Source organism: Macaca mulatta, chromosome 4, assembly GCF_049350105.2.
Source record: "Macaca mulatta isolate MMU2019108-1 chromosome 4, T2T-MMU8v2.0, whole genome shotgun sequence".
NCBI lineage: Eukaryota > Metazoa > Chordata > Mammalia > Primates > Cercopithecidae > Macaca > Macaca mulatta.
In genome coordinates, this window is record NC_133409.1 from 43,169,260 (window position 1) to 43,189,156 (window position 19,897).

At 39.7% G+C, this 19,897-nt stretch overlaps 1 protein-coding gene across 1 annotated transcript; it reads right to left on the bottom strand.

Annotated features, from left to right (window-relative positions):
• Window positions 1-1,258: 1,258 nt before the first annotated feature.
• PERP (p53 apoptosis effector related to PMP22) lies at window positions 1,259-18,150 on the bottom strand. Its single transcript, XM_001095578.5, has 3 exons — window positions 17,698-18,150; window positions 6,914-7,054; window positions 1,259-2,746 (listed from the first exon to the last, which is right to left on the bottom strand). The coding sequence occupies exons 1-3, from the start codon at window positions 17,909-17,911 to the stop codon at window positions 2,520-2,522; spliced, it is 582 nt and encodes a 193-aa protein (XP_001095578.2). The 5' UTR covers window positions 17,912-18,150; the 3' UTR covers window positions 1,259-2,519.
• Between the last annotated feature and the right edge of the window lie 1,747 nt (window positions 18,151-19,897).

Genomic DNA, 19,897 nt, shown 5'->3' on the forward strand with positions numbered 1-19,897 from the left:
GCTTATTTAAAGGGTGGGAACTCAATATTTAATTACCAAACCAAAAAGCACCTCAGCTTTACCGTGGGAAATCTCATGCAATGCACTGTTAGCCTTCAGGTGTTTCTCAGCCCAATTCTTCATTACTCTCCAGAATCCTCTGGAACTTCCCTTCTGTTCATGACATAAAGGTATCTGTCTTGGTGAATCTGGACCAATAAGGAATGGCAGATCTCTATACTTGAACAAGGCTGAAGGAAGCAGAACATTTCTGCAAAGTATCAGACTTAGTTTATCTTTGTCATCAATACTTGAGGTTGACCTGGTTCTATTATATCAGGCTCATTGGTCCCAGGAGGTTGCATTTTTCCTAAATGTGCACCATTAAGGTGTTGTGTGATTGAGGAGGGGAAGAAGGAGGTTGGATGGGAAATAATGCAAAGACAAGTTCATGGTTAAAGAAGCTTATAAACGGAGAAATTTTCATGTATAACAGGAGACCACATTTCTTTATCTCTAGATATCCATTATCTTCTTGAAGGAGCTGTGGTATTATTTTAAATGATGGGATTTTTAACATTTTTAATGACCACTTCAAATTCTCCACCAGTCACGGCATAGTTGTGTGGGTTTTTCTTTTCAATTTTGGTATAACCACCCAGATTACATTTCTCTAACATTCACCTTGCATTTTGAAAAGCATAGAAAAATTCACTGCCAAGGACTAGCTGGCCAACAGTAGCCGTAGGGAGAAATATTTCCATTCTCCCACCCAGCCTCTCTGCACCCATCCTCACAATGACATACACCATAGCGGAAGTAACCTATAACCTATGGTGGGAAAAGGAGTAACAAATGATAAAATGGGAAGGTGGGCAAGGGGAAAATAAATCGAGACTGCTACCCCACCACCTGAATGGAAGGGGACCCCAGCACAAGGAGGGGGCTTCAGCTACACTCCACAGATGTCCCCCGGGTGTCTGAACCTGCCAGAAATCTCTTAGTCCATTTTCCTCTGGTTGGTAGGACTGTAGAGAAATTGTTTAATGTGTGTCTAGGGTATTGTTCATTGAGGAAAAAGTTCATGGAATAGACTACTAGAATTCATTCATCTCCACTCAAAAATTGGTTTTGGACACCTAAAATGAGCAAGGCCTTTAAAACTTCAAACAACAAACAAAAACCACTTTTCATTATAGACCATGTTCTTATTACCCATTGTTTTTTAAATTCCCTTACGCAGATTTGAAAAACGGAAAAACTACAAACTGGAAACAAGTTTAGAATACCTGGTTTATTGGGAAAACTTCATAATGAAAACTACAATTGGCTTTTTCCACAACTTACAAAATAATAATCTGATATTTAAAATGAATTGGTTTTCATTATGTAAGTAGAAATGGTAAAAAAAAAAAAAAAATAGCAACCCATTTGATGCATCATATATATGCTATTCAGAGAAACTCAAATCCCCGAATTCTCCTGTGGCATGTTTTACATCAGACATTTTACATCTGTTTACCAAGAAAGACCAGGATTTTAACTATATGTAGGTTTCTGCTTACAGTTGCAAACTATCAGAAGCCTGTCTATATGATAGAGCCCAGATAAACCTGAGATTTAGAAAAGCAAGTCATTTATTCTCCTGAGGCTGTTTTAGTGGCACTTTTGTGACAGGAATGACCCTCCTGATGCTTTACTACACGACTTAACCAGATCTATCAGTCATGATAAATTAGACCCAGTCCATCTTTCAATCCAGTCTACTCTGGTTCTGAACATATAAACACAAAACACTACAGATTTATTAATATAGCATTTTCCCATATCCTAACCCTATAAAGAACTTTAAAGAGAAAATTTCGTCTAAATATTTCACACTTAAAGTAAAGCCTTACTAACTATGGCAACAGGTTTGGACCATGAAACAGTACCTTCCTAGATGACATACCGAGTCAACATGAAGCCTTAGCAAAAATGAATGATTCAGGATATTAATGAGAAATTCTCACAAACGATATGCATTTAGGAAACGATTTTGCTTTCCTTAAATAGTCTGAAGGCTTAAAAATAAACTTTTTTTGAGTTTATTTTAGAATATTTGGTCATTAATAATTTGTAACATTATCTTCCTCTTATCCTTAGCCCTTAACAGACCCAGTGCATTCTATTTGGAAATAACAAGAACTTGATCAGATTATTAAGTCTTGGAAACCTCATTTTTACCTTATAAAGTGTTAAGTTTCATATTCATATTCTCTTCTAAATGTACTATAAATGCTACAGATAGATATAAGGAAATATTGGCATAGTATAGGTAATTAGTGAAAAGACACAACTTTCACAAAACATATTAAAAGATAAACATGAAACTATAACACTACTTAAAAAATATTTTCACCCAAATTATTTTAGCATTTTTGACTAGTTTAATAATATGAACACTGCCAAAAAATGGGTTCAAAGTCGCCTGGAGAAACAGTTTCTTCTTCTGGAGTCCATCTCAGCAGCGGCGATTTTCTCCCATACTCATTCTCAAGTTAGGCAGACGTGTAGAAGTACCTGGGCTTGGCATTACCCAGAAGGTCATCTTCGTAGTTGGGGAGGCAGCAGAAGAAGAAGGCACAGCCAATCAGGATAATCGTGGCTGCCCAGCCAAAGCCGTAGGCCCAGTTATAGATGTAAGTGACAGCGGGGTTGGCATGAAGGGCGAAGGTCTGGGTGTACTTCACGGGGTAAATTACCAGGGAGATGATCTGGAACACAGCTAAAGGGAAGAAAAAAATCCCAGGGTATGAATGCATACATGCATGAAGGAATATATACACAGTAACGACAGATTAACTCCTTCCACCAAGTTTCTGCCTCGAAATAAGTATAAAATCTACCTGGAGGCAGGAGGAATCTGGTTAGGCAGAGGCCAAAAAAGATTCTTGACTACTGTGTGTAAGAGATGCCTGGCACTGAGCAGTATCACACACATATGCCAAATATGTGAAAAACACACACACACAAAAATAATTGGAGAGCCATTCTATATTACATAAGCATTATATATACTATAACAAAAAAGTACAAAACTGGCATACAATACAAAGCAGCACAGTAAAGAACAACCTATTTTTTTCATCTTTGTGTTTCCTATACCAAACACATACTTCATATGTTCAGTGTTAGCAAAAATTACATATATATATGTATATATACACACAGGTATGCACATATATACACACAGCCACGCACACATGACTCAACATTGATATTCAATAACAAATCACTGGAATATTCATTCAATAAGTAAATGACTAAATGAAACAATGAACTGATATTGAGAATGATCAAGGGGAGAATCCGCAGAGAAGCCTGCAGAGGACGTGGGAATCTGAAGAGGAAACAGACGTGGAGGGAGGGCAGGGGGAAGGGCATGGGGAGGTGCGGTGGGGACAGGAAAAATAAAAGCAGCAAATGATCACAGTGCTTAGGGAGGTGTGAGTGAGGATGTGGAAAGAACACATGAAGATTTCTAAACTCTCTGGGATAATAGTCACATTATTACAATTATTAACCATTGTAATAGTATTTAAGTAATTTCAAACAAATTATAAATTTCAAACGAAAGTAGACTCGATGAACATTATGAACATTATGTTCATTATCGAGTCTACTTCCGTGGTCTTTTTCAATGAACATGCATGATTTTATAAAGCTACAATGAGTATATACATGTGTGTTCTGCATCATTTTAACTTAATATTTATATGTACATTGTCATGTCAAAGGGTCTAATTTTAGCTCTTTCACCATAAGACACTACTCTCCACAAGGAGGGACCAAGTAGCTGTGCCCGCCAGGAAGGTATCAGGAAATCTGTTGCCCTCACCACCATTTTTCTACCATCTGAATTCTTTTCTACAGCTCCACAAATGGACCTTGAAGTAGTTTTCTTTTTCTTCTTCATTTTTTTTTCCACTGCTAGAAAGGCTATAGATGTTTCTGTATCTTCATTTGTTGCTTCTAATTCTTAACTAAACTAAAACATTCCTTTTGTAATTTACAAAGGACAATCTTAGGGCAAATCTTAAATATTTATCTACTTCCGGTATACTTTAAATAGCAAACTCTTACTATTTAAGTTTGTCATTTGTTACCACATACTGTGTAAGATACAAAAGCCATGCTTTTCTACGTTGACTTCTAATTTTCTTGGTAATAAATATTAAATATTGCTATTTATCAATTCTGGCTCATCATATACGAAGTCCTTATAACAGTTTGGATTAATTTCTGCCTAATTTAAATTGTATCAGTGTTCAATTTTTCTGATGTTTAATGTAAGAATATATATAAAATTTAAAACAACTGTTTCTATGAAACATACCTTAAAAGTCAAATAGGCCTTATTCAACATTACCAGTAACAGTGTGTTGAGATTTCTAGGGTTTTTATTCTGCTAAATACATTTTCTGTTCTATTTTTCATACTCTTTAAAGGAAAGGATGAGTATTAAATTACAAAATGAAACTTCTAAGTTAAGCCAACTGTTAAGCTATAAATCTATTGAAGCTCACTGAACTAATTTTCTTTACAACAGTAACTCTGCTACCCTGTCACTGTGGATGCCCACTGCTAGATCTTTTTGTTTTAATGCTACAAGAAAGCAATGGATAAGAGTTTTACTAGGATTTTTTTTTTATTCTGGTAAAATATACATAACATTTATCATTTGCACTTTCAATTGTTCACTATAAGTGTACAATTCAGTGGCATTAAATAAATTCACAACGTTGTGTAACCATTACCACTGTCTATACCCAAAACTTTTTCATCCATACATAAACTCAGTATCTCTTTAAAAATAACTCCCCATTCTTCCCTCCCCGCAGGGAGTAACTTTTATTCTGCTCCCTGTCTCTGTAAATTTGCCTATTCCAGGTAGCTCATGTAAATGAAATAATATATTTGTCCTCAGTCTGTGCCTGGCTTATTTCGCTTGGCATGTTTTCAAGGTCCATCATGTTGTAGCATATATCAAAATTTCATTCCTTTTTATGGCTGAGTAATATTCCACTGTATGTATACACACACTCTGTTTGTCCGTGCATCTGCTGATGGACACTGGTTGTTTCCACCTTTTGGCTGTTGTGAATAGTGTTGCTATGAACATGGGTTACAAGTATCTTCAAGTTCTTGTTTTTAATTCTTTTGGATATATACTTAGGAGTGGAATGCTGGGTCATATACTATTTACTAGGATTTTTTCAACTAACATTAATGTCTTAGTGTGATATTTATTTATTTATTTATTTATTTATTTATTTTTTTGAGATGGAGTCTCACTCTGTCACCCAGGCTGGAGTGCAGCGATGCATGTCGGCTCACTGCAACCTCCACCTCCCAGGTTCAAGTGATTCTCCTGCCTCAGCCTCCCATGTAGCTGGGATTATAGGTGTGCACCACCAAGCCCAGCTAATTTTTGTATTTTTAGTAGAGATGGGGTTTCACCATGTTGGCCAGGCTGGTCTCGAACTCCTGACCTCAAGTAATCTGCCTGCCTCGGCTTCCCAAAGTGCTGGGATTATAGGCATGAGCCACCACGCCTGGTCTTAGTGTGTTATTTCTAATGGTGATTTAAACTGGCATCTATGGAGTTTTCTAAGACACATGAAAGGAAGATACATCAAGTGTGTTTCTTTGCTAGGGTCTCATAAATTTAAACTACAAAAATAACCAAGTAGAAATGAAAGTGGACACCAACCTGGTTCTTTATACCTTTTGTGATTCCAAGTCACTTATGATTTTAAAATAATATTAAAAAAGCAAACTTTGAAAATATGAAGATCAAGAACTTTATTTTTAATCAAGAGAAACTGTCAGATGTGCCGTGAAGAAAGCCAGGGCTGTGTATGGACCAGCCGGTTTTTCTGAGGCACTCCTCCTACCTCACCTGTGCTGCCCACAGCTCTATGAACTTAACTCTCCTAAGCTCAGGGAACCAGCACAAAATGGCCTTCCTCCTGGTTCATGCATGATCATACAGACCCCTTCGAGTCATAAGGCTTCCGACCTGTTTCCAAGACCATCTGCTCACTTTGTATTTGTACCTCGGGTCTGTAGCTTGAATGTCTGCTTTGGTCCCGTAAGCCTAAACTGGTAAGAAATGACTCGTGGCCTCGGTTTGCCGCTATCAACACCTTCTCTTTCTTCCCTGCTCGGGAAGTCCAGTTTTACTTCTGAATCTAACTCTGTGGCTAGGGTCCTGACCTTGACAGATTTCCTTAGTGCCACATACCTGACTACAATTTCCAATAATTCTTCTCCTAAAATCCTAGTTCTTGTACTCCATCAGTAAGTGTTCACGCTGGGCCCTGCATACGTGAATAACTAAATTTCCTCACATCACCCATGTCTGGACCACTATCTCCCCACACAGGCACTATGCTGCAGATTCCTGTTCTGGCCCCTCCCAGGGTCTTCCATCCCACGGCAGAACACCATTTCATGCCCCACATCATAAGATCACAAGACTCTTTCAACAAGGGAAATAGTTCAGGGGCGTTCAGGTCCCCTCGGCAGGGGGCTCACAGCAGGCCTGGGCTGGGGACCACAATGGAGAGCACTGCTTTTCCAAGGCTGACATAGCCTAGTTTCTTGGGTAGAGGAGTCAGTGGATAGGGCCCCCTAAGAGAGAGAGGGGCATGTAGAGTGACAACCCTTGTCACTTGGATGGGGAGTACAGAACACTGCATGAGCCACAGGAGGAAAGGGACGCAGATCTTAAAACACTTCTCTCCTCTGTTACTTCTACCCTAGTGATACATTTTCCAAGAACAGACTAGACACTGTAACAGTCATGGGTCTTCTTTGTGGAATTGACCGTTACTAAGTTGATGCCCACTGAAGGCATAAATGAAGAACTGCTGACACACAATCTTACCAGCCAAGGCAAGGAGACCTCCAATCACTCTTAGGAAGACAAGCATCTGGGGTCCACAGAGGGCGAAGAAGGAGAGGATGAAACAGATCACCAGGATGATGAAGCCACAGAAGAGCATGGCAGCCGCTGCTCTACCCCATGCTGCAAGAAAAAAAGAAACAGCAATTAACAAGACAGACATACCAAGTTTAAAAATTACTTATCGTAGTATCAATATAGTTTTTGGCTTTTTTCCCCTACTAGTTGTATTTGGATGGAAGGACAGTTTTTCTTTTGACAATACTTAAGCATCTCCATATTTTAAGGGAAGAACAGGCAATTCATATGTAGGACGTTAATATACTGAGACTCAGAAATGTCTTTTCCCCCTCAGTTTTTGGCAAAAGTTTACATCTCTGAAATTAAAGTCAAACTTCATTAATCTGTTTCTCGTGTGATAAGTTTGCCACATCATGGGTACAAGGTTCACCCAAGTTCTAACACGACATGATCATAATAAACAACATTTTTGGTACTGAATAATCCAGATTATAAACTCTAGGAAATGTTTGGAAATATCTTTAAGGGATCTTTGTTTCATATTAATGTTTGGTTCCATACGAAAATAATCATTGAAAAAATATATTTATGACTAGGCAGAGGTGTTAAATAAAACAATTTAAGTGTGGAGAAGTAGTTCTGATCTTATAACAAGCTTATAACTAGCTTATAACAAGATCTTATAACAAGCTTGGGAGCAAACCACTTTCCTAAATTTCTGCCTAAATTTTAATTTCTTAAGTATTCAAAATGTATTTTACAATAGATTTTAATGATTTATCTTTGCCCTAAAAAAGAATCAGGATTTGATGGCAATCAAGTTCTAGGTTTGAAGACATACATGGGCACCTCCAGCCCTGGGTCATTCTATTCTGCACTGAGGAAATACAGAGATCCATGCTATCCACACGAATGATTTTAGTCAACAACGCCTATTGTTCAACCCACCCTCATTGTTAAAACCTCTTCACACACAATCTTGCCTCTAGTGGTAATACCTAATAACATTCAGGACATGCATGAGCTCACTGAATCCTCACAACAACTTTTTTTTCCATTTTATTTATTTTTATATATATATATATATATATATATATATATATATATATATATATATATTTTAATTTCAGTAGTTTTTGGGGTACAAGTGGTTTTCGGTTACAGGGATGAATTGTATGATGGTGGAGATTTTACCTGAGTAAAATTGTATGATGGTGGAGATTTTACCCCGTTACCTGAGTAGTGTAAATCTCATAATAACTTCTTAAGGTGCACACTGCTATTGTTTCTATTTTAGAAATGAAGGATATACTTAGAGTTCAAATAGCCTGACCATAGCCACACAGCTAGTCAATGGTTTAGACAGAGTTTGATTTCAGCCTGTTTGAATCTAAAACATGACTTTTAAAAAATAATTTATACACTATAAAGTTCGCCCTTTTAGAGTGTATAATCCAGTGGTTTTTACTGTATTCACAGTGTTATGCAACCATCTCCACTAACAATCCAGAACATTTTCATCGCCCCAGAAAGAAACCCCGTGCCCATTAGCAGTCACCCTCCATCCCCTCTTCCTCCAGCTTCTCGCAACCACAAATCTACTTTCTGTGTCTATACATTTGCCAATTTGGGACCTTTCATATAAATGGAATATCATATACTACGTGGCCTTTTGTGACTGGCTTCTTTCACTGAGTGTGGTATGATGCAGTTTGTCACGTTATAGCATCAATCAATACTTCATTCTTTTCAATGGCTGATTAATATTCTGTGGTATGAATATACCACTTTAGTCTATGCGTTCATTTGCTCGTGGAAGATTGTGCACTCTTAACCTATTAGCCTTCACTGCATTTGAAAAGGAGAGTCATGAGTCACATGTCCTCCGCCTTGACATTACTCTTACTCTGTAACACAGCACAGCTGACAGTATTTGTCCTCCCTTAATTCTACATCATTTGACTGGTCAAGGTGAAATGAAGATGGAGGCTGGCAGAAAGAGCAAGGGTGTTGGAGCTGCTGGACCTCATTTGGACCCTGCCTCTGCCCCGTTGGCCATACTTCAGTCTCTGCATCTGTTAAGCAAGGCTACAAACGCTTGTTCCAAGATGATGGCGAGGAAGCACACTCCTGTAGTATCAGTGACTAACTCCCCAGCCCTCACTACTCCAAACATTCCTCCTGTGTCCCTGTGACTTTTCTCCAGTACCTCACGTCTTTATTTTCTTCTACATTTGCGAGCTTCTGCACCATCCCATAAAGATTGTTCCTCAGTCATCTGATGCATTTTTCTCTCTTCATCTGTTAGAGACAAACCTGAGCTAAGGCTCCACATGCCCTTCTCCAACTCCCATGCGCCTTCCAGGTCTTCCTCTAGATTCATGAATGACTGGGGCACAATAGATTATTCAGGAGATAAAACATTTTTCTGTCCTAGAAACACTGTTTTCACACAAATTAGGTCAGGATGGGGCTGAGACTGTACCTGATTTGGCCTAGTTTTATATGGACAATTTTTATTACTTTCCTCCAAATCTTCTAGCTCTTCCTGTCAGACCACTGAGAGATTTGAGAGATAAGGTTAAAATGGGAACATTTTATTTTAAAATAGAAAGGAATAAAGCCCAAATGTTAAACTTAGTAAGCCTCTTTTCTCACTTTTGCCTCATTCTTCAAGATAACTTTTAAGAGAAGGGGGACCACGCTTTGGAAAGAATATTAATTAATCAGACCTCTCTAAGTACAGCCCATAGACCACAAAGGCAAAATAAGCAGTAGTGCTCCTTAAAATGATACTCATTCCTGTGCCTCCCTCCAGACCTACGGAATCAGAGCTTGAGTGGTAGTACCCAAGAATCTGCATTTTATTAGTGTTTCTTATATCCATAAAGTTTGAGAACAACTTAGATGATTAAAGTCCTTATTAAAACACATGCAGCACTATCAAAAAGGTTCGTATAACTTTAAGTATGTGACCCACTGTCAATTATAGTTTCATTTCTTTAGATTTTTTTAAATGGCCACTGGTAATCATTAAGTTCAATTAAGCCCAATAGTTAAATCAAATAAGCAAAAACATTATTTTAATTTTATGAGTTCACAAGTTTGAAACTGCAATGAAAGGAAACATATCTATATATGCATGTGAAATAATGCAAGCATAATAAAAATCATAGCATGGCAGAAGTTTCAATAAAAACAGGCAAAACCTCCTAACAAGGAATGTATTTCAATAACTAAACTTTTACAATCACAGATAAAGGTTTGAAAAATCTAGCCAAATAAATTATGTATGATATTTCTGTAAAGAGTAATATTAACAATTTTACTTATTGGAGGAAAATTAACATAAAAAGATTATTACTATTATACTTCCTCTAACGTTACAGCTGAAGTATAATTTATGCTTAGTTTCCAGTGCTTGGAAGGAATTAAACCAAAGAAATGGCAAGCCAATTCACCTAACCTAAAGCCAAGACGTGAATGTAAATATAGGAATATTTTAAGAACTCTTCCCATGCTATCTTAAAACAATTCAGTTAATGTCTTGCTTATTTAAAGTGCTGAGTCTAAAGAAAATCAAAATGGAAAATTAAACAACATTTTGTCTTGAGAAAGACTGCCTTGGAAATAGAACGTGTAAAACCTGCTCCTTGCATCACGGAAACACCCACATTGAATCACTTAACTATCATTTAAGACAGAAATCCTGGCACAGTTCTAAAGATCCTGACTGATGAATAACAGACGTCTTCAAGTAAAGCAATCTGCCTTCTCATGTCAATGACCATTTAGACCATACCAGGTCTGAGCAGGGTCCTTCCAGCCCACCGTTCTGTCTGAGAAGAGGCTTTTCAGATGCAGACACTTAGAACCTGGGTATTCTCCATGACCTACATTTTGAAAAGTTAATCACTTTATGCCCTAGGTAGCTATGGTCTCACTTAGTTACCCAGAATGAGCCTACTATCTACAAACTGACCAAACCCTTTAGGAGCTGTTTATATTTTTATATTATATCATGGTCTAAATTCTATCCTATTTACCAACCCCACTGGAAAACATCAATTTTTAGAACTTGTCCTAAAGCTACATCTTTCATGATTCAATAGATGGTCCTCAGTTTTTCAAAGAGAGACTGTCCATCTTTATCTAATATGAACATAAGTTTGTCTTTCATTACTATTTTATGTACCAAATTTGTGTGTGTGTGTGTGTGTGTGTGTGTGTGTGTGTGTGTGTGTGTGTGTGTGTGTATGGGAGACAGTAGAAAGGATTCTCATTGTCAACTGTCATTCTTTGGATTAAGACCACAAAAGCATTCAGTACTCCAGGTAAATAGATGCTGCATTTCTGTGTAGGAAAGTTTTGTTTGTTTGTTTTATTTTCTTAAGGGAAGAGCAATTTGGTGTCCTAACTTTATTTTCTAAGTGCCACTTGGAAAAGTTCATGTAATCAAAGAAACCAACAGCATTAAAATTTAAGTGATATTCATTAGATGAACAATAGCTTATCAAAGTTTCCTAGCCCTTGCAAAGATTCAACATCAAATCAAGAACATGGAAACCAACGTGTTTTAACGTCACCAACAAAACTGAGTTTTTCCTAGGAAGGGTTTTTAAGTTTTTTGTATGAGAAAGCATGCTATATTGTTTTCCAGAAATTACATACAAAAAACCCAAAATGTTACAAGGCTAGTAAGATCAACGAATAAGAGCAAAAAAGTAAAAATAAATAAATACCTTAAATGTCAAGCTAGAAATAGGCCAGCCGTGGTGGCTCATGCCTGTAAGCCCAGCACTTTAGAAGGCTGAGACAGGTCACGTGAGGTTGGGAGTTCGAGACCAGCCTGGCCAACATGGTGAAACCCCCATCTCTACTAAAAATACAAAAATTAACTGGGTGTGGTGGCACATGCCTGTAGTCCCAGCTACTCATGAGGCTGAGGCATGAGAATCGCTTGCACCTGGGAGGCAGAGGTTGCAGTGAGCCGAGATCACGCCACTGCACTCCAGCCTGAGCAATAGAGGGAGACTGTCTCAAAAAAAAGGTCAAGTTGGAAATGATAAACTGAAGCTTGAGAAAATAAAATAAACTTTTATATTAAGACAAGAAGAACGTCATTAATATTTTTTAAATTGTTGGTAATACTTTGGAGACGATCACTAATTTTCCCCCCAAAGGTAGTCCTCCTCTTCATGAATCTGCTGCATTCTTCAGTAGTTTTAAACGTGGCCTACCCTCTTACTCGATGTCCTTATGACGCTAATGTGGCACCCAGCCAGAGTCCAGTCCCTTTCCAGAATATAGGATTCATCTGTCAATAATACCAAAGATTCTGTATCATCCAAGATTTTGTCAGATTCTTCATACTGTTTCTATAACGCTCTTTAAGCCAAACATAGGCGGAATTGAAAACTGGATAAAACCACAGTTCAAGAAATAAAAAAGATCCTGCCTACAACTAAATGTAAGCATGGGGGAATGATGTATTCAAAAATATAGTTTTGCATATTCAATGAGGAGGTAATCTGCAGTGATTTGGCCAGTGCTTCTGAAACTTAAAAGTGCTTACCTCCTCCGGGAAGTAGTTAAAATGCAGATTCCGATTCCTAGGCCAGCACAAGACACCGGACGTCCAACAACCACCCAGATAATTCTGCTGCACTGGTTTGCGACACTTTGAGCAGCAAAACTCTAGAGGACAACTCATAATAGGCCCCCCAAAAAATACATAAATAGACACCATTCTGCAGAAGTTCAGGAAGGCAGTTAAATGGCTCAACAGAGAGATGGCAGGGAGAATACATGGGAGAGCATTCCACAGCTGGTGTGAGATTCTTTACATGCTCTGCATGGTCTCATGAACCTGACTACTCCATTGCTCTCTGTTACTTTAACCCTTAATAACCTTCTTTCAGACGATTTATCTAATCAACAAGAGGAGAAGTCATTCTATACAGGATGGGGTGAAAACAGGAAAAGTCAATCTAAAGACAAGATAACTAGCAGTGAACCTGGGATCTACCCTCAAATATTTGAACATCTGTCAGTGAAAGAAGACTGGAAAGTAGGAATTACACAGCTCTGTCAGTTTAAGAGAAGTACTTGGAAACAAACTATCATCCAGGGAACAGAACTAAGTTGTTGAATAAGAGACAAAGCTTAGTCACGGGTGCTATGGATGGGTGCGGGCTTTGGTGAAAGCTTGAATCTGGTGTACTTTAATTCCCTTCTAATTATAACATCCCAGTAGTCTGCATCCCTTTACAGGACAAACACAAGTTAGGGGACACTGAGAAAAACTGAGGCTGTCTACGGTGGCTACTGCTGAGAGAGGCACATGTGGAATGAATGGCCTGGACTAGATTACTGGGTCCTAAACATTCTAGATTTTATAAATCACACGTACTTTTAAAAATTATTAAATCAATAGAGTAGCCAACTTTTTATTTTTTGCTGTGTAAGGACTTGAATGCATACATGCTCATGCAAAGAGTAATCTGTCTGCTAATGCCTAATTTCATAAATTAGGAACAGTTTTTTGTTTTGTTTTGTTTTTGAGACAGAGTCTCGCTCTGTTGCCGAGGCTAGAGTGTAGTGGCATGATCTTGGCTTACTGCAGCCTCCGCCTCTTGGGTTCAAGCAATTCTCCTGCCTCAGCCTCCCGAGTAGCTGGAATTACAGGCGCCCGCCACCATGCCCAGCTGATTTTTTTGAATTTTTTTTGTATTTTTTTTTTTGAGACGGAGTCTCACTCTGTGCCCCAGGCTGGAGTGCAGTGGCGCAATCTCGGCTCACTCCAAACTCCGCCTCCCAGGTTCATGCCATTCTCCTGCCTCAGCCTCCTGAGTAGCTGGACTACAGGCGCCCGCCACCACGCCCGGCTAATTTCTTGTATTTTTAGTAGAGACAGGGTTTCACCATGTTGGCCAGGCTGGTTTCGAACTCCTGACCATAAGTGATCTGCCTGCCTCGGCCTCTCTGAGTGCTAGGATTACAGGCGTGAGCCACCGCACCCAGCCAGGAACAGTTTAATACCTTTCACTACCCAGTTCCCACTGAAAAAACCACAAGGGCATGATCTCAAAATGAAGTCCTTTCAATCAGTAGTCTCCAACCTTTTTGGCACCAGGGACCAGTTTCATGGAAGAAAATTTTTCCACAGACTGGGGTTGGGGTGTGGTTTTGGGATGATTCAAGGGTATTACCTTTATTATACACTTTATTTCTAGTGTTATTACACTGTATAACATATAATGAAATAATTACACAACTCACCATAATGTAGAATCAGTGGAAGTAACGGTCTGTGGTCTCAGGGTTGGGGACCCCTGCTTTAAGAGGAATTTAGACTAATGTAAACTATTGACTTGTACTTACTTTGCTTATTTATTGTGCATTTGAGAGCCACAGGGCTAACTGACCTAAAACTATTTCATGTAATACTGATTCTTTGACTTGTCCAACAGTGATTTCATGTTAAAAACAAACAAAATATCGATGCGTTTGCAGTATGCAAAGGGTGGCTTTGGTTAAAAAACAACAACAACAACAACAACAACGGAGGCTTTGTACTTCCCAGTTTGGATTCAAGGCAAATACTCGTCAATCCTCACTGACTCCCTGTTTCACTCTGGTGCACAAACTTATCGCCATTATTCTCCACTTGAACAAGCTGGAGCTTGCCTGCGATTTGAAATCTACACAGCTGAGGCCGAAAATATCCTCCTGATGTATTCTTTCTTAAAAACTGGAAAAGAAGGTGCCAGCGGTGCAAAACTAGTGTGAGTGAACATACATTTAAATTTCACATTTTATTTATAGGTGAAATTTGAATGATTTCAATCATTAATCCATAGATTTTCTTTTCCTGTTTTGACAAATATAAATCATGATTTTTTAAAAAATCAAATAATGTTTTAAGCTGGGTGTTAATTTAGCTGGTACTATCATGTCAAAGAAAGTATTCAGCAAATAATTTGGCTCATTCACAAGGAAAAATGAGGTGATTTGGTCATCTGAAATTCTTAAACTGTCAGTAACAGTGAAAAATATAACATTCTGCTTTTTATATAGTTCTAAGGATTTATCTTTATAAAAACATCCATACTCATTAGGATTATTGTCAATATTTGCCAGGAATAACCTGTGTCTTTACTACCAAAATGAATATATTGTTATGAACATCATCTAATAAGAGAGGTGCTGAAACAGTTCGTAATAAAAAGACTTTCTTAATAGTTACAATGGTAAATCAAAATATTTATTGCCTAGTACATATGAAGAAGTTTTTCAAAGTGGATGTACACACTCAGTTCTCTATACGGAGATCTCATTTTAATCAGAGCCATCAACCTTATTCCTTGTTGCACAAGATACTGTGTGTTTGTGCATATGTGGGAGTGTGTGTAAACTGCTTACTTCATTTTAGATAAAGTACAAGCTCATGTAAATATATGGTTTTCAGTAAGGCCTTACTGAGGCTATCTGAAAATCTAGAGTTTATAGACTCCTGGATAATCACCTTACAGTGTTGTTATACACAGCTTCTACAATTGTGAGGCCAAACTAGACAATGTGCATGTGGCGATGAGCACAGAAGTATAACAAACACTTAAACTCATCTTTGACTAAAACAGCCAGGGGTAGCTCCATATCTGCTGTCTTCTTCCCACAATCACCTCATGACAGCAGATCCCAGATTCATGATTTGATTCTAGATCTTCAGCAAGAGCCGTGTGTGTGTGTAATGCATTACTGGCACTTAATTACCTTTGCAAAGGTAGCAGGAATAATTAAATTGAGTTGTTAAAGCTACTACCATTTACGAAAATCAGTCATGCTGCATTATAAAGAGATTTTTCAAGATCCACTTAGAAAATCGAGCTTTTCTAAGGACCAATTTCTATGTCAAACTGAATTATAAACTATACACTGGTTAGTGTTTTCTTTACAATGAAAAAAATTAACATTTAGACTTCTAATTAAAAATTCAACCAAACTAAGAAAAAAAGACCTGCTTACTGCCTTCCATATACAAAGCAATGTATCAGTCTAAGGTGGAACAGCCACACCCTAAAAAGGTGAGCTCATCCTGCAAGCCAAGAAAAATAAAAATGGCATTGTGCATGTTTCACAAGAGGGCTGTGGTCACAGCCAGAGCTTTGCAGGTCAAATCACGTCCCGGCAGTAGCACTGATCATAGTTCTGCCAATATCCGCCCCCCCAGTCGAAGGCACACTAACCTTACTTTATATGTGGAGGATTACTGCGTATACTTTGGGTCTGCATTAGTCTTTGGAGTAGGGTATAATTATCAAAGTATGTTTAAAAACACAAACGCAGATCTGTTAGGTCCCCTACAAGACTGAGTTCAGATGCATTTTAACTAGAAGATAGAGGTACGTTATTTCAAAAAACAATGAATTCCCTTTAAAAACCTAAAAGACCGGAGATGATACAGACCTGAACTGGCGCAGTGTTTGTATGGGTTTTCAGAGAAGAAAACACACAAACTGCAAGGAAAGCTGGAATTTTCTGCAGTGTTTACATTTTATTACCCGGCTAATGGGGACCATGCTTGCTTCTGTGGGGGAAGTTCATCATGAGGACGTCCAAAGGATTACACAAAAGAAAGGGCACTAGGCTGCTGATATAGTACCCCAGAAACACAAACAGGATTGGGTTGGAAGCCCTGGGCCACTTCAAAGAAAGAATCAAGTAAATGATAATAGTAAGAATTGAAAACAGGCAGGGTAGATTGCTTTCTCTGTTTAAAACTATTAAACCCAGTAGGTAAAGCCCATTTGGCTTTAAGGTTTTATTAGGCTCTCACAGCCCCCCATCTCTCCCACACACATTGCTAATCACAGTAGACCCCAGCTGTGATTCCCGTCCACCCCTAGGCAAGGAGAGGGGGCTTCCCACTGTGAAAGAAAATGCCTTTTCAAACAAGAACCACGCTCCAATCCTGACTATCAGCAAGGCAAGCAGGGAGCTTCCTCCATGCTGGGAAAATGGCACACCCCAGGTACATTAAATTTGCCAACTCTGCTTCACTTCGCGGGTGTAGGGAATGTGTTTGCTTTTTAGATTTCAAATCAGATTAAAATAATTAAGTTTTCTAAACAGCAATGCCATGCTTAAGCCAAAGGACACTCCCTAGAACAAGAGCTAACAAGAACTAGCCAGACCGGTAAGAAAGACTGAAGTAGCTATTGAAATCGTTAACTGCTAAAACTGCCTGAAGGGGTTTTTTTTTTAATGGGAACGTTTTTTTCAGCTATATCAAGTTGAACGAATCCACTGATATTAGGGGAGGCACGTTATTTCAATATTTATATTTTAATCATAAGAAGAAACAGGAGGAAGAGAAATTTCAAGTCTCCAAGAAACTTTGTTCATTAGATTTACTCATCTAAACTTGCAATGCTTGAAATAATCTTTCGTACGTAACTGATAAAACCCAGGAAAAAAAAAACTATACAGTTTGAACTAGGGCCATTTCTTTCTTTTTTCTTTTTTTTTTTTTTTCTGTTTCTGAGCTTGGTGTTAGCCACCCAAAGCTACCGCTGCTGCATTTGGTTCAGGTCGGATGCATGAGCCCCAGCTCGCCCTAAACAGGCATTCTGAAAGGCACCGGCTCCCCCGACCCTGTGAGGGCCCACCACGCGCTGCGGCTTTTGCAGGCCGCAGCCCCGAGGGCTTCCTGGAGGCGGCGGCGGCGGCGGGCTGGCACTCACCGTACTCCATGAGGCTCTGACAGCCCTCCTCGTAGGACCCGCTGCCGCCACCCTCTTGGGAACATTTCCACCACAGCGAGGACGTCTGCGTGTGGTCGTTCGACTGCAACCAGCCGCGGCCGGCCAGCGCGATGATGTCAAAGGCGATGGCGCTGAGTAGGAGCAGGGGCAGGATCCAGCGGCAGCGCTCGCAGGCCAGGCCGCAGCGGATCATGTTGACGGACGGCGCGGGGCCGAGCTGAGTGGAGCGAGCGGAGGAGCGCGCGGGACGGGCGGCAGCGGAGAGTGGCCTGAGAGCGCGGGCGCTGCCACAAAAGTGAAGAGGCCGCAGGGAGGCGGCTCCCGAGGACGCCGCTCCGGGCGGCCCCACCTAGATTCCTGTGACTCAGAGCGCGCCCGCCCCGACCTGCCAGCCGGGCCGGGGCGGGCGGGGCCGCTGGTAAACAGGCGGGGCTGGGGTGACACCGGGCGGCGGCGGAAGGCGGCCCGAGGGTCCCACGCGTCCCCCGAGCCTCCAGTCCCGCTCGCCTGGTCCTCTCCAGGCGCGTGTTTTGTCTTCCTGGCGCACCAACATATACACCTGTTTATCTGCACAGCGCCAGCCTAATATCTGACCCCTGATGTCGCATCGTGGCGCGGTGGTCAGCAATGCCATATTTGAGTTTTCAGCAGTGTGAGATGGGTGTTGTAATTGCACCTGTGGATAAAGGCTGCACTCCTTTGGACGCGTGCACCCAAACCCAGAAGCCCGTCCCAAACCCAGGAGCCCGTCCCTGACCCCTGCTGACACAGGTGATCCCTTCCTCCTAGGCTCCACCTTTGCACCTTGGACCTTGGCTCCCCGGGTACTCTTACCTCTTTGCATGCTGTTCTTTCCTGCTGAGTTGCCAGCTTTTGGAAAGCGGAGGCTATGCTGAATTTATCTGTGTATCCCTAGTGTCCAGCACTGTGTCTGGATCTCAAGGGAAGCTCAGTGAATTTGATGACTGAACATGTAATTTAACAAATGCTCGCTTTTTTCGGAAAGGCTTCATCTGGCTTCCCCAGATAATTTCATGTCGCCTCTGCTGCAGTCCACTTCCTATCACGAATCTCTACCTGTTTAAACTGCACTCTTTCTAATCTTCATTTACTATTTTGAGGTTTTTCCAAATAAAAATCATACGTCAGCATGCAACCTGCATTTAGAATCCCCCCTCGGTGTCCTGGGCTAGCTCCCGTCAACGTCCTGACTCTTCAGGTGTGGCAGGGAGGGTGGGGTGGCAGCCAGGTGTGCCGCTGAGGACAAAGGAGTTCTCAGTGTCAGGCATCTCAGTGGCCTTGGGAAAAATCACTGAAACATCTTATGGGGGTCATGTACCTCCAAAGATTTGTTCTGAATCCCCTACGTTTTCTGTTAATTTAATATAAAAGTGGGAACTACTTAAAAAATATTTAAAATTGTATTCCAATTTGATATTCTCAATAGAAACAGAATACTATTTTGACTTATGCCATTTTCTGGCAATTCTTGAGGATAAATAAAAGCATGGATAAAGTATCTGAAAACACATGAAATAATTTCCCCAGCCTTCATTTTACATAATTCAAGTTTTACATAAACCACATCCTATATTTTTATTACAGGTAAATATTTTCACTTTCAAAGAACACAAGAGGGTGTTCTGCCAAAAATTAACTTTGTATCGTGGAAGTTGTGTGAAGAAAATTGTGATATTTATGTTCTCAGGGTTTTCAAAAGTAATGAAGATATTTGTTTAATTAGCTATGTATAATATATTTGTGAGAAAAAATTTTCTTATAAGTCAAATACTGACCAGAAGCAAAATGGCTTCAGACAAAATGAGAGTTTCGCAGGCGTCTTAATATCTCTGAATAATTTTGGACTTGATATATATAATTTCTTTCTGTTATTCAATGAAACAATTTCCGATGGGCTTGAGAAAAAGAGCTCATCAATGCTGAGGTGAACACAAGGAGATTAGCTCTTCACAATTTCTGGAAGAGACCACATTGACCCTGGTGGGTTTCCAACAATAACTTACCCAGCATGTGGTGTGGACTGTGGAACCGGATGGTTCAGGTTTAAATGCTTTCTCATATTCGCTGTGTGACACTGGGCAGGTTACTTCAGTTTTTTGTGCCCCCGTTTCCTCATCTGTAAGACAGATAGTGCTAACTTCAGTGTTTTAATGAGTGT

What these genes read in the sequence shown, in the direction of transcription:
- PERP (XM_001095578.5), bottom strand. Translation starts at nt 17,911, where the DNA reads ATGATCCGCTGCGGCCTGGCCTGCGAGCGCTGCCGCTGGATCCTGCCC. An exon ending in TCAGAGCCTCATGGAGTACG is followed by an intron (nt 7,055 to 17,697) that starts GTGAGTGCCAGC and finishes TTTTTCTTGCAG; the next exon opens with CATGGGGTAGAGCAGCGGCT. An exon ending in AGGTCTCCTTGCCTTGGCTG is followed by an intron (nt 2,747 to 6,913) that starts GTAAGATTGTGT and finishes TCTTCCCTTTAG; the next exon opens with CTGTGTTCCAGATCATCTCC.